We start from the raw sequence: 15,224 nt of genomic DNA, 5'->3' as shown, positions 1-15,224 counted from the left end.
TTTTTTTTTTTTTTTCTTCTTCTTCCAGTGAAAATACGACGGAGCCAAATGGCAAGAGAGAAACGTTTTCTATTTAGCAAGAAGAAAAATCCACCGGTAGGTACAAATGGTGTGACAAAGCATGAACCTAACTCGATAAACTCCATGGGACTGTGTTTAAACACATTTTAGACCGATCTAGAAATTACTAATTAGATTTTAATCCTCTACGTATTGTTCAAAATAAGTTTTTACCTAAATTCTCCCTTCTGAGGGGGTCTTGCAAGTAGACAAGAGTGCAGAAATGGGAAGAGAAAAAAGCAGAAGAGACACGAGGCTTACAGCCTACCACTAATATCGCTCGCTGTACTTATTTAGCAAACTTACCCGGTCCCAGAAGTGCCCACGTTAAACATAATGTATTTTCAATTCATGAAATAGCATTAGCATAAATGGCAAAGGCACGCAGGCCAGCCGAGCGCAATAATTTCCCCCGCCTTTGTTCGTTTAAGAATGCTGCAATTAAATCACTCAGTTGCACCAAGTGCTGTCACCAGGCCTTCTCTTTTGTGACTGCTACAGAAGCTGGAAGTTGTTTGTTTGGGCAACGGGACAGCTTTGGCAAAGCTTCAGTGGGTGAGAGCTCCAGATAGCGGAAGAAAAAGATCAAAAAGACCAAAATCCAGAATTGATTCGTGAAGGTTTTTGACCAACGCAAGGGTTGTAACAGCAAGAAGTGGTGTCAGAAGTCAGTGCAAGTTACAAGTTTACAGAAAAATTAAGAAGAATGTTGGGTAATTATAGGAACGTGGCTAACAGGCACATTTTCCATCCATGCTAAGACTATTTCAGGACAACTGACAGGACAAAAATGTAAAATGCTGTGCTTTCAGCTGCATAAACGCTTTTCATCAGAAGCAGTTCTCTGATGGAGGTTACGTGTCATTAACCTTTCTCTGCGACAAAGGTTACGTTTAAGGCTTTTGGCAAATACCACTCAACCACGAAAGCATTATTCGGATTAACTGAAATACCAGGCCTGCCCCTAGAAGTTGCAGTGTGATGTTAAGACTTTGTTTTGGGAGCAGATACTCCGGATGCTGTATGGGAGAGACCTGACGAGACTGATGCTTTTTTGCCCGAAAATGTCAATGGAAGAAGGCTTGGCCTCCACTCCCTTCCTGGTCGCAGCAAAATAATTTGAACAAGAGTCATCCTGATAGCTTTCTGATGAGATTAATCCGATTCCTTCTATCAGACTGCTCAGTAAAGGAACGACTTTGGGATAAGTTTGTGGACGAGTACCTTGAGAAGCTCTGAAGTCAGCCACACGCATGTTCGGATGAAATCCAACCTCTCCATGCCTTGGCTCTGCGTGTTGTGAAATGGAAAAGCAGTCTTCAATTCAGCAGGATCAGGAGTGGTTTTGCTTCCATCCCATTGCCAGAAGAATATCCTGGCCCAACAAGCTTATACGATCAATTACTATTCTGTTTTCCAGCCATGTTTTTTATAGCATTTATGCTTTAACATATTTAAAATTCTAAAAAATTTCCTGTAGAGGTGATTTGTCATGCATGTCATCATACCTTGCACTACAGAAATCCAACAGAGTTCCAAAAATTTTGCTTTGAAAACAGAATTACGTCCTCCGTGTAGTAAAACTCCTTACACGTTTTGTTCCATTCTCCACACTTCTCTCTAAGAAGCAGTTATTAACAGAAAGAGAAGTTCTTCAGACTATTATTTAAGCATCGAAATAGCAAGAAGTTTTCTAAGGTTTCTAAGGGGACTTTAAGTAGCCTTAAAGGAGGCTGTAGCGAGGTGGGGGTGGGTTTTATTTATTTATTTAAGAAGTGCTCTACCTGCTACACTACGAAAAATGAAACATCTCTATTTCTTCCAACGCTAAAAATTATAAAACATGATAAAGATCCATCCCCCTCATATTTAATTTCCTCCCTGCAAGCACTCAGCACCTTCGCCAAAGCTCAGGGGTTGAAAAGTTGAGGGACTGACCTCACAAGGTTTCCACTGAAGCTACTGGGATGCTGCAGGAGCAATTCTCTGTGGGTAACCACAGCCCAGATCAACACCAGAACCAATTTTGAAGCCGTAAATACGTGCCCTTTGCCAAGCAGAGCGCTAGGAAGGGTTATATGTGACACCTCCTAGAATTTGCCATTGTCATCTCGGATTAAAGACAATCTTGAGGGTGTGTTCTCTTTAGGGTAAGAACTGTGTAGCTTCTATGCTTACCCATTTATATGCTTATACCCGTTTATATTCACGGCAAAAATAAATGGATTTAACTCAAACTGACTTAACTGCAGCATAAAACCATCTCACTCACTGGATTAACTAATTAATGTGGTTTTCTTTGAGCTAAGACCACTACGAAAGTAAAAATTCTCTGCTCATTCATTTTGGGATTCTGTGTCTGTATAATCATCAGTTACAGATCCTTATAATACTGAAAAAAACACTCCAAAATATTCGGAGAAGCGGCAAGAAATTGAGTCTTAACAATTATTAGGAATTATGCCAGGGCTATGCTCATTCTCAAATTTTTCATTTAGACAAAAAACCTTGTCCTTTTCCTGACCACAACCCTCTTATGAAATCTGGTTTCTAAATTTATTACCTCCACGATTCAGGAGAGTGACAGGGTCTCAACTCTGTCATTATTAATATCCGCAACAGGAAGACGAGGTTTGGATCTCCGCCAAGTAAAAAAAAAAAAAATAAATAAAAATTAATCTGTCCTTTGAATTGCAGCAGTCCTACAGTAACAGGCGATTCTAAACCTCACAAAAACCTTCCAAAATGAGTAAGGAAAGATCACAGAACGGCAATGATTGGCACAAAGGAAGGAAAACGATCCAGGGGCTTATCTAGAAAGGTCAAACATGAAAACGTTTACCTGAAACGCTGCACAATCACATGCAAGAACTTGTTGGCCCAACTCGCTCTGCATTTTGCGTGAGTAGGCCTCTAATGCTACTCCAGCAAGGAGAGTTTGTTTACCAGTAACAACTTCACTATTAACTTCATCGAGTTCAGATCAGCGACGTTTTTACATCCACAACAGCAATTCAGAGCTGATAAATGGAATTTGCATTTCAAGGTCTCCACGCTGCTCCCAGTAAAATCAATCAGAGAACGGTTTGGGTTGGAAGGGACCTTAAAGACCCTTCCAACTCCCCTGATGCGGGCAGATGCCACCCACTGGATCAACACATTTCTTGTTTTAAAACAAAATAAAGCTACACAGGTGGGTGAAGATGGCTTCTCTGTCCGTACCCCTACAGCTGCAACCTGCTGCACACCAAAGGAGCCGGTCACTTCTGGCTAAACCACGTCCCCAACCTGTGACACTTACGGCCGTCGCAGGCAGTTATCAGCCAGACATCGACCAACACAGGTTGGCAGCACACAGCTCTGGACTTGGAGCAAGTTCTAAATCCATATAAAAAAAAAAAATCAAGTTATTGAGAAGTAAAACTTCACACTTTCCTACCCGGATAATAACTGAATTTCCACGTCGTGCAGAAGTTTATGTTTCAATAATGGAAATCCATTCTTTTCATCATACTCCTAGGTGCCACATTCTTTTCTTCTTAATAGTATTTTTCTTTCCCCAAAGTGAGTCACTCTGGAAAACGCCACTCGCTTGAAAGAGAACGAATTGACAAACCCAACTGTCATGAAAAATAATGTTCCCTGCTATATACTATGACTACCACATACCAAGAGCTTAAAAGTTCAATCAGAAAAGAGAAGTTCCAAATCTATTCAACAACAGCAGTTACTGGCTTCAGGGGAAGGAAATAAACATTTAAACCTGCAACTGTTCAAATAGTTTCTTCTAATACGCTGCTAAGCATATGATCTGTTTGGCTTTGCTCTAATTTGGCTGGGAAGGCTTTCACAGAACGAGGGAAAATGTTTTTGATGGCTTGTTCAAAAGGAAAAATAGCCATTTATCAGGTTATGTAAAAATCTTATACTTGTGTTGGAAACTACAGTTTGGCAGAACACATTTAATTACCACGGGCCCTTCTAGAACATGAAGTAAAAAATAACTACCTTATAATCGTATTAAGGGTTTGTCTTGGTGGGTTCGAGACAAAGATTTTAGTGAAAGGTCTCATTAAATCTTAGATCATTCTTTACACAACTCAGCTCCTCCACGGGCCTACGCAAACAAGGAGGTACAGCTCTAATCTGGAGAAAGAAAAGAAAGATGGGAAGATTTCCAAGCTTTTTATGCTCAAAAGGTAAAGGAGAACACTTTCCCTTCACCGTTGGAAGCGTTCATTAGAAACGACAGCTATTGAAATGAAGTTTTGCAGGAAATCAACCCCCTAAAGCAGAAACAAACACTTCAAGCCCACGTATGCGACGCTGTGAATATGCGCTCTTAAATACATACCCCACAAGACGCCAGAGAAATCACACTGTGAGCTCCATCCAGGTTGATGAAATTCCAGAATCCCTGACCTAGGAAGAAACGGGGCGTCCCTGGAGAGTGGATGAGAAGTTTGGTAGATAGGGAGTGGAGAACTATGGTCCCTCATGGGCAGCAGCTCCCCCCCCAGACCCCAGAAGTGTTGTAGGAGAAGTCTACACACCAGCCAGAAGGCAAAGCAGCTCCCTTGCTATGATTTATGTGAACAAGCTGGTGGCTGGACGCTCCGATCCCAAAAAGGCGTTGCAGCCACTTGGCAGGAGAACGAAGAGAAACCATTTCAACACATAATTTTATAACAAATGCAGCTTCTGATGAAATTAATCCACTCGGGGACCCCGCAAACCAAATCTGGACACGGGTCAATAAAAAATAAATAAATCATTTGTTGTACTTCCTCAGCGTTCCTCACCCTGACCTGAAGTTTCTCCTGTCCACTCACTTTACAACCCCTCCAAAGGACCTGCCAATAATTGGCTACCGAGTATAAAATCATGAGAAGTATAAATTCAGAAATAGTGGCCTATTGGAAGCCCCCGAGCCAGCAAACTTGACATTTGATTCTCAGATTTTAGCCTCGTAAACAGCACGGTCAACCCACTTTATCAACTGCAGGATGCTCCAAACTGAAGCAGAAATGATGGTGTTAATCGTGTTAAAGCATTTTCAGATTTACTGCTAAGAGTAGTAGGTTTTAGAGGAGAACCATACCCTCGGTGACACTGGTTCAAAAGTGAAGAGGTCAAAACAGCTTCCTCGCCATCCCCGAGTTGAAACGTAGAGGATTTCAGGAAAGATCAAGCTTGTCAGCGTAACGGTGTTTTTCTTTTCGAAAAACAAAAATTTTAGGTGACGTTTTGTAATGATTAATTCTGCAGTTCTCAGTTTCAATTTCTGTAATTCCCTTAGAGCTAGAAAAAGTTTGCAAAGCCTCGTTTTTTTTTCAGCAATAAAAAATTCTTTCACACTTGCCCTAATGTTTGCAAGATATCTGTGTTTTTTTTTTTTCCTTTAACAAGCAATTTCTGCTAAAAAAATAAAAATATTTTTTTTGAGCCAATAGGGGACTCGGGTTTTGATTTCTTTATTTGTTTATTAGTGCTGGGCTTAAAAAAAAAAAAAAGCAACTTCTCTTTTATAATGGGTTATTTGAAGCTGTTCAAGGTTTTGGCATATCAGAATAAATGTCAGGCAGATAAATCACCAACACACCTCGTGAAACTCGCTGCAGAACTCGCAGTAAACAAGCTGGGACATCTGGTTGCAATTATGATCCGTATTACCACAGAAATCAGAAGCTCCAGAAACGAACCACAACCTCGTTATGCTACGTACTGTACATGCTGAAGGATGGTCCCTCACCTCAACAGCTTACAACCTACGTGTAGGATGAGACAAAAGGGATTCACGGCGAGAAAAAGAGGGATTCACAAGAGGAAAGAGGCAGCACCACGGGCAGTGCCCTTGGCACACCACAAAACAGCATCAGGTAGGTATCACAGAGGATATCGAGAGGACTTAAAGAATAAAAAAAAGAAGCTTTGAGGATGTTTAACTACAAAATATGGTCCCCAGCAGCGTCTCCCTGAGAGGAAATGAAGGAAAACCCATCCTACCGTTTGCTCCCTGCAGGAGTGGAACTGGGCTCACTGGAGTCAGTGGAAGATTTCCGTGAACAACCAGGCCTTCTTCCTTAAAAGAAACGCTTTGCTATCGTTGCCATCAACGTTTACAGAAAGAGTTTGTGGGGGGGGGTCTCACAGCAAAGTCTGTGCCACCTGCCCAGCTGTTTCTAACTAGTGGTTGACTACCAAAAACACGTTGGTGAGGTTTACAAGGCAGAGCAACAACTTCATAAATAATTATATTACGATTCTGCTGGTTGCAGATCCTCGTGATTGAAAGCCCTAAACGTTTGCTGGACCTGGGGCCTGGTCATGCTACCAGAAGTGCTACTGCTGTGTAACTGTCGTATACTCACATCATTCCAAACCACAAAGATAAACTAAAAAGAAACAAAAAGACACCAAAAACACACCAAAGGAACTACACGAGAGCCTGACAGTGAAGAAATCCCTGCAGAAGACATCTCAGAACAGATTTATGCCTGAGGCAATGTTTTTCTGTGCTACTACGATTAACACAGAAGACGAATTTTATCTGAAAAGTTTGACCTTCCTTCAGATCTCCTCACCTGGTCCCCACAGCACAGATAATGGTCAGGATGAAGCTGCCCTAAAATCCGGCTTCCTGGGCAGCTCTTGCAGACTGAACCTCCCCCAGCTACACGACTATTAACCCCCAACTTCTTAATTTCAAAGAACACATACTTGAGATGCAGGCAGATGTTCTGCTGCAGTTCAGACACATCTTCACAGAAACTAAGAGAAATCTCTGAAGATTGGGATCCTATCTAAATCTTCACGTACTGGCTGAATCAAAAAGCCATGATTGCAGTGACAAGAGGATGCTGCTGGTATGGACTGTAAGCAAGAAAGAAGATTAACAGGAGTGGGACGGAAGTCTTAGATCTAGGTTTTCATTGACATTAAACACTAGATGGGAACAAGCAGTTTTCTTATAAAGATAACCATGCAAGTGCTCCTGCTAATGAGAACGCCAGCAGAAAAAGAAGAAACCTTGGTACCCATCACAGTTAAAATTATCTGAACACACACTAAGTAACTCCTAAGTACTTCAAGATGCGTTAAGGTGGGGTTATCTTTTTAACAGCAAAACGTAAACTGGGTCATCTATTCTAAATGAAACCATTTACATTTATTTTTTGATAGTCCTGAGTAGCACTAACATCTTCCTGTCATAGACTACTAGGATTCAAAACACAGTTGACTCAATGCCAAAGATGCTGCATTGAAAAATGTCCTTTATGAGGTTAGAAAACTGAAATATCATCCCCCCCTCACACCAAACCTGCAGTTGTGTATTGGATGATGGCATAATTGGCAACACAATTCTCATCAAGGTGCTTTGTATACAAGGTAGAGAAAGGAACTTGCAGCACACAGGCAACTTGCATGCAGTCAAACCAAGGAGAAGAAATCGGTGTGAGGATGTTGGCTGCGTGGTTTCTGGGTTAAGGAGGTTCACGAGAGGAAAAGAAACAGGCTGCAAAGGATGAGAAGCAGGACAAGGTTAACTGTGGGAAAGGGTAAACTTCTGCTCGTGTTGTGTGTAGTTTTCACTCCTGCAGGATCACGAGGAAGGAAAGGAAGGAGGGGGGCTTGAAATACAGAGCTTATAAAAGCCTGCAGACCTACTGCTGCTGTGCAAGAGGCTACAAAATATGCACAAAAAAAATACAAAATAAGGTAGGTAACTGTGGCATCAAGTTATACAATTCCAAATTAACAAGTACAGTGATTAACTTAGGCCTCAAAATCTCATATGAAAAGTAAAGGTTGTAAAAACCAGGCTCCTGCCTCTTTTCATCCTAAATGAATGATGGATTATTTCATTAGACTTACTTTACGAATTATGTAGTATTTAAAAGACATAAAAGTTTTCAATTCTTTCCTTCTTTCAGTACGTATCCTGTAAAATCATAAAAGCTTACAGAACTATACAAAAATAAAATGATACAGAAATCGCTTCTGGAAGTTCTTCCACATCTGCTCAAATCTCACTTTTTTTTGTATCAATTTGTGTTGCTGTTTTCAAAATCTCTATTGCACATGTACCTGAAGCTTTAAGAAAGATGACAAAGGGCTTAATTCCAATAACATAAAAATACGGATAAAAATAAATATGGATATTAAAATAAACATGGATAAATATAAAAATAAATATGGATAAAAATATGCCATTTACTCTACCCATCTTAGTGTGTTTAAGTTTCATCTACAGTCCAGTGTTTTATGCAGGCAAAGAATATTAACTAACCATGTGCACACAAACAGAAGGACTACTCCAATTTTCCAACAGGAGATGGCATTTATTTTTTCCCCTTTCCTGGATGGGTTATTAGAGAGCTCTTTACAAAAGCCCTTTTACCTAAAGCTTCATATGAAGATACTTAATTCACCAGGAGAAACGATGGCACTTCAACTACTCGCGAAAGAAGCAACAAAAATAAGTGTGGGAGTGCGCCAAGGGAGCTGTTAAGAGAACGGTTCAAGAAGGAGCAAAGGGGGGTGGAAACGTAGGAAGAGACAAGAACATACGTAGGCAGAAACCTTGAGGATTTGCATTAAGAAATGCAAAGTCGACGGGAAAGAAGTAAAAAGTCATCTGGGGATATGTTATCAGACGAGCTGTGAGGGAAGGGAAGGAGGTGACAGTTGGGATGGACTTCACAGGTTAAGCGAGTGAAGAGGGAAAAAAGCTCTTTGTACTAAGGCAGAAATATACTCAGGCATGACTACATGACTAGAAGCAAGATGAATGAAAACATTTGGTGCAGGTAGCAACGAAATCCGCCGTGAAAACCACTCTACAGTCACAAGCTGAAGCACAAACCGCAGAACGAAATCTGCTTTGGAAAACATTTTGAAAGCAATTTTCTCCAGCAACTGACAAGAAGGAAAAGCACATACCTGCTGGGACTTCCAAAATGAAAAAAAACCACGTTGTAAGGAACAATTTAATTGCTTTCTCTTCTCTGTCTAAATAAACAGCAACCCAAACAACTGTTTTCTGACACATTTCCCTTCTGGGCATAACCCAAACACTGCAGTGGTCTGCCCCAAGCATATAAACCAGAAGCCAGAAAGAAGATGAGTGCGTTCCTGCGAACGCACCGGGCTCCACGTAACCTCACCTTACACAGAAGCAGGAATGTGTTTCGGATACACGGCACTACATCACAGAGACATGCTCTTTTACTGCCTCCAGGAGGAGATCCACACGCACTGTCACAGCCTGCAGAAGTATTTTTTGGCAGGCCACAGGCGGCACGAACTTTAATATTCCCTAGGGATGCTTCCAGCGGCTGGATTTCACACAAGATCCAAATAAATAGGATATGTTATAACAACAACTGACTTGCAAAGTATTACTTAGACTTATCAAATCAAGGAAAGTGGTAGATACTATTACTGTTAGTAAGATATTGGATTTTATTTTTATTACAAATAAAATAGTTTAGGGAGGATTTTTACATGCGATACCCAGCTAAAAAACCACACATCTGGCATGGGGAAGAGAGCAAGCACCAATCAAAAGGCAGTACATAGTGTAAAAAATATTGAAACCCTTTTTCTTAACGATATGTCATGAAGTCTTCTGTATTCTTCAGACAGAAGATCTGAAGAATTCAGATCTCAGAGAGATCTGTAACAAACAGACCAACCACAGAAGGTCACAAACTATTCACAACATCCAGGAAAAACGTTTGTCAACCTACCAGGAAAGGTGTACACCATAATATGTTACAGAAATTGATCTCTAGGCTACTCTCTTTTACCACAGAAGCCTTGAGTTTGGAAGGAGCCTCTTCAGCCCATCTAGTCCAAATTTCCTCCTCAAGAGCAGGAAATTTCCACCTAAGAGCAGGATGCCGTATCCATACAGTAACAGCAAAGAATAACATATGCACATTCTCTGAAAATATGTACAGCTCTTGAACAACAGAGCCTTTAAGGAATATTTATTCCAACGTTTTAAATTGAAAAGTGCTTTGTCAAATGGGCCACTGCTTCCTAAGATCTGCCAAATGGTTTAGAGAAGCTAAAAGACTCACTTGCCACCCCGGATGCGATTCCGTACAGCAGTCCTCCTCCGTCTGGTTGCTGCTGAAAGACGTGGGTCCCCGGAGGAGGGCTTCTTTCTTGTCTGATGAAATTGTAGAGCAGAGTTTTCACGAGTCTGCTGGTATACGGGAGACTGCAAGGAAAAAGAACAGGCAGCTCAGGTCGACTCGCAAGTTGCGAAATTTGGCTCGGCTACGTGCTTTTGTTCACTGGAAGGAGGATGTGCTTCGACCTCGACTCTTTTTAAAAGTCCCAGTGATTATTTGAGGAATAACAGACGCTCATCATCTCACCTGGGAGTCAAGTCTAATCAACTACACCATGAAAAGCAGGCAAGGTGCATAGCAGTCTTGGGTTTTGACCCAAACCTACCGAGGTTTTGACCATGTACTGACTTCAGCAGGATGCTGTAGGAGCACCTTCAGGAGCACGGTTGCAGAAATATTTTGTTTTTAACACTACTTTTAAGTCAATTTAACTATTCTATTCTTCTACCCCCAAGACGACTGTAAAAATATCAATACAAGGGAAAAAAAAACACTATATTCATTTAGTTTTCCTTCCATGCTTTGGTTTTATAGGATAGGTAACAACAGAATTCCTGCACCCCCCCAATACGTGGCTTTGTGTGGCTGGGGTGAATTCGCAATGATGAACGAAACACAGAACCTCATCCCAGTGATTCTGAAAAAGGAACAGGAAATTGGTTGGATATAAGTAAGTTTTCAGTATTTTAAAAAAATATTCCTGAAGAAACACACAGTTGGTTCCTATTCCCATTTAATTGGGAGGTGAACAGAGCAGGGTTGTGTTATGATGATCTCCAACTCCTCTTACCCAGTAGCCTTTGAGCTCTTCACGTTGCCCTAGATCCTCAGCACCTACACTTTCCATGTGCCTCCAGAGGCCAAACAACAGCAACACGTCCTAAAAATCTGTCTGCGTTTAAAGGTGCTCATTTGATTTCAAGGTAAAAGAGGACAAAATGGATAAAGATCACCACGATGAAGTGTTTAAACAAGACCTACTCGCCAGGACAAGTGATACTCACTTTGTAGCTTAAAAAGCAACTTTGCATGTTATTTGCCATCTTCCAAGAAGCTATTTATCTGTATCACATGAAGGATCATTAGGTTCAGGTTCTCTAGACCAGAATATTCCAGGAAAAGGCCCGCAGCTGACCCAAAAACCATCCTGATAAGTAAAAAACTGTTTAAACTGTTTAAATGAAATCCCTCTCAAAAAAATAAAGATTGCTTCCAAAACACTTTTCCTGAAGTCAGAGCTGTAAGATTTAAACCCCAGGCCTTCCAAAAGCCTTTACAAATGGTTTTGTGTTCTGTCTTTTTCTGAGGAAAACAAATTACTATCAAAATATATTCCACTGTCTTTTGTTTTCAAGTCCAAACAGCCTAAACAAGCCATCAGAAGCTTTTTTTTCCCTGCTATTTGGTCCAGAGACACACAGAACACGACGTACCATCGACCATGCATCAGGTATTTGTGGATGAGACTTTCTCGCAGAATTTCCTTGTGAAATAACTGGCAGGAGAGGAAGACGACGAGCGTTGTCACAGCTTCCAAGGAAATGCTGTAGGTAATATCTCTGCAGGAAAAAGGGAAACATTTGGAAAGATTAATCTGCAGGCTTTGTTTACTGACTGAGTTACAAGAACACTTAATGGCTTCGCTGGAGGTTGTGCATTTGACAGCAAGCCTCAACTGGGAACGGCTAACCAACAAATTAAACTCACCAGGAAAAAGCCACATCACTTCACACAGATAATGCATTATTTTTTATTGCTGCAAGCATTTTTTTTTTTTTTGATATGCCAGAAAACAACGTGAAAACATCACAGCGTTGCCCAGAACAGTCCACCTGCGATTTTCGGAGTACACTTCACGCTAAAAATAATAAATAGATCTCAAAAATACGTCCTTTGTCCTGTTAAAATTGTCATTGTAAGTCTGGGAAATGGTCAGCTAGCCAAACACCATCCCACCTGCCAGGAAGAATGGATCCCTAAGAAAGGGATGTAACACACAAATGCAGTGCACTTAACAGTTTTTAACAGTTAAAAACCATGTGTAAACAGAACTAATTACTCTTTCAAATAACAACGACTTAAAAACAACAGCGCAGTAAGTTAGCAGAAAGGAGTGGCTGACACAGAAGTCTTCACTCATCTCAGGATTAGAACTGGAGTGGTCTTGATCAAAACAATTCATTAAATGAAATCAGTTCTGTTTTTAGCACTTTCAGGTACTTTAATATTGTACAAATGTGAATATTACACTGTAACTAACACGCGTTACTGTAAAACACAAGGACAAGCCGCTTCATACGTACATCGTGGTGTGAAAATAGCTTAAAATAAACTCTTCTGGAGAAGCTCTAGGTCAGAGTTTGAGGAAAGTGACTGTTAGTTATTTGTTCAACGGCAAGAGCAAATGGGAAGCACGATTTCCTGGATTGCAGTCCAACGCGAGCCGCACTGCTTGTGATATAAAAATGTTTTGGAAAGCGAAGGTTACACAAACTCACTGCTCCTGTTTTTTCTGGTGTGCTTTGAGTCTCTGAATCCCTAACATTTCACATCAGGAAGCGACTTACTGCTTAAATAACACTCTTCCTTCAAATCCTGAGGTGCGTTTTAATGAGGTTTTGTGAGGCACCTGACTTTTTGCCCACTACGGAGGAAGTCGGCCAGGGGAAATGCTGATAATTACATCGGGCCAGAGGTTACGCTGTGATCTGGTTCCACTGCACGTTCGTCTGCGCCAGGAGCAAGACCGAGCTAGGAACGGTTCCCAGTCCCTCACCCAAGCTGTGATGCTTTGGGCTCAGCTACCCCCGCCTGTCCCAAGCAAAGCAGGGAAGAGCTACTGATTGTTACAACGTCAGCCCCCAGGAAAACAACACTTCCTAAATTTGCTCCTATCAAAATAAACCCAAAAACTTGGGAGAAACATTTGTTAGGTAGACAAAATGCTATAAACTTATTCCTGAGGCTGAGAAAATACTAGGATGTCTTCAAAGCCAAGTTCAGCATGACTTGATGAATGAAAAGGCTGACTAGGTGACAACATCCAAAATACCTGGGTCACTTTTTTTTGGGAGGAAACAAAGTTTACAGAGACTACATCATGCTGGCTCTCAGTTCCAGGTGTTTCTTTGCTTATTTTCTGACAAATCACACAATTGAAATGTGAATTTGAAGAGATATCACAAAATTCTTCATTTCTTTAAGCTGAATCATATAAAAACAAACAACTTACCGTATTGTATTGTGTTTTTATTTTTTTTTTTTTTAATAATCTGCTTTCAACAACCTTATAACTGAATGAAAACAGTTAATAAGTTCAGATAACTCAAGTTCCTTATTTTCTTTCTATTCAAACCCCAATTAAGGGGCATTGAACGGGGGATTTTCACTCAAACTGGAGTCCCAGTATCTGTGGTGACCCCCTAAGCTACAGACACCCTTAACTTAGCAGCACAAGGATAAAGCTTCAGAGCAAAGCATTCTCCACCAGGGTTAAATGCACAGTTTTCTGAACTCCAAACATCTCAAAAGGGTCACAAGAACTACCAGGAACCTCTTTTAACTTCAAAGGAAACGCTGTTTATTTACATTGAGAGACTACAGAATGGGGGAGCGTTGATTTTTCTTTTTTAATTCGAAGCTATCATTCTCATCATGGACTTCCTCTTCAAGTTGCCTGCTTGCAGATAAGGAGGAAACTAGAAATGATGAACTCACGTCTCAAGCACACGTAGGAATCATTCATCTGTTTCAGAAAACCAGAAGAACTGCATGACGTTTGGAGGTTCAGTGGAGTTTCAACGATTCATTAAATGAAATAACAGAAATTCTAAGAAGTCAGCACCTACACACCAGGCTATCCAGCTGCATATCGTTCCCTCAAAAGGTTTTGTCAGCTCGAGCTGCACGAGGATTTCCCCTTGCCCTTTTGCAGCTCTCGCAGGGTTATTTCAAACGTGACACAATGCTGAGGCTGCGTTTGCGAGTTCCAAATGTTTTAAGGAGTTCCGTGGCCAAAACCCTAATCTCGAACAAAAATAAAACAGGAAAAGGGCACACAAGCAGCCAGTTAAGGCGACTTGTTTGAGCAGTAGTTCTCTACGCTGCAACAATTTGAGCACTTGCCATTACTTGCCTGCACCCACAGACAAGTGGACAGCTCCCAAGCCTCCTGGAATTTGCTTTTTTTCCTGTTCAAAATTAAGAAGTGGATGGGTATTATCTACCAAGAACTTCAGCAGCTGCTTTCTGTGCTCACCACATCATTCAGCTTCGTTCCCTGCCTCGGAGAGAGGTCTGTGAAAGAGGACCCGAGATTAAGATCGAAGAAAATCTCTGCTAGGAACTTCAATTACTGCTCCGAAGACACATCCTCCTGTAAACACGTTCATTAACACCTCAGTGAAATGCAACTATTTCAACACCTTCGCAACCAGAGGCCAAGAGCTTATAAATTAGTTCACACCTACAGAGCAAACAGGCTGAACGGTCAGAAACAAAACCTCCGAATTTCAGCTTGCACCGCTATACCAAACCCCCTCCCTGCTTAAATATTTTCCTGAACTTTCACCCAGCCGGAGCTGCCTACTCGGAGCATTAAAAGGTTAAAAGGTAACTCGTTTTCTAATTTCGGAGAGTTGCCAAAAGGGCTGATTCGTACAAAAAAAAAAAAAGCCTCTCAAATCATCCAGGAACCAGGTTGCATTTCCCTGCTTCCTGAGGGCCCAGCAGAAAGGTGAAAGAGGAGTCACCGCAGAGAATAGGATCGGTTCTGAAAACTGAAAAGCAAGGAGAGCGTGTGGTTATCAGTCTCAGGATGCAAGCGCAACTCAAAATGAGCAGTCTTTCCTCTTGGAATCACTCCTAACTTTACACCCGCTGATGGCAAGAGTGCAGCATTGCAGCCAGTGCTACGGGACATTAATTACAGCTCAATTATGCTCGAGGAAAGCAAAGAGCAGCTCTTAAGGCACCAGAAGGACACACGGTTGACTTCAATCCCTTGGTGTCTTCGCTACC

At 41.3% G+C, this 15,224-nt stretch overlaps 1 protein-coding gene across 5 annotated transcripts in view; it reads right to left on the bottom strand.

Annotated features, from left to right (window-relative positions):
* Nucleotides 1–15,224, bottom strand: part of DYM (dymeclin) — an 86,318-nt gene that overhangs the window by 49,905 nt on the left and 21,189 nt on the right. For all 5 annotated transcript variants that reach the window (XR_014619277.1, XR_014619278.1, XM_084304538.1 and 2 more), the window contains exons 8-9: nt 11,639–11,764; nt 10,149–10,291 (exon numbers count right to left, since the gene is read on the bottom strand). Coding sequence is in view for 3 of the 5 variants with exons in the window: in XM_084304538.1 (XP_084160664.1) it covers nt 10,149–10,291; nt 11,639–11,764 (269 nt within the window). In the remaining 2 variants the exon portion in view is untranslated. The remainder of the gene's footprint in view (nt 1–10,148; nt 10,292–11,638; nt 11,765–15,224) is intronic.

Source organism: Netta rufina (genome assembly GCF_964035555.1).
Source record: "Netta rufina genome assembly, chromosome: W".
Lineage (NCBI taxonomy): Eukaryota > Metazoa > Chordata > Aves > Anseriformes > Anatidae > Netta > Netta rufina.
The sequence above is the reverse complement of the archived record's forward strand: the minus strand, read 5'-3'. Positions and strand labels throughout refer to the sequence as shown.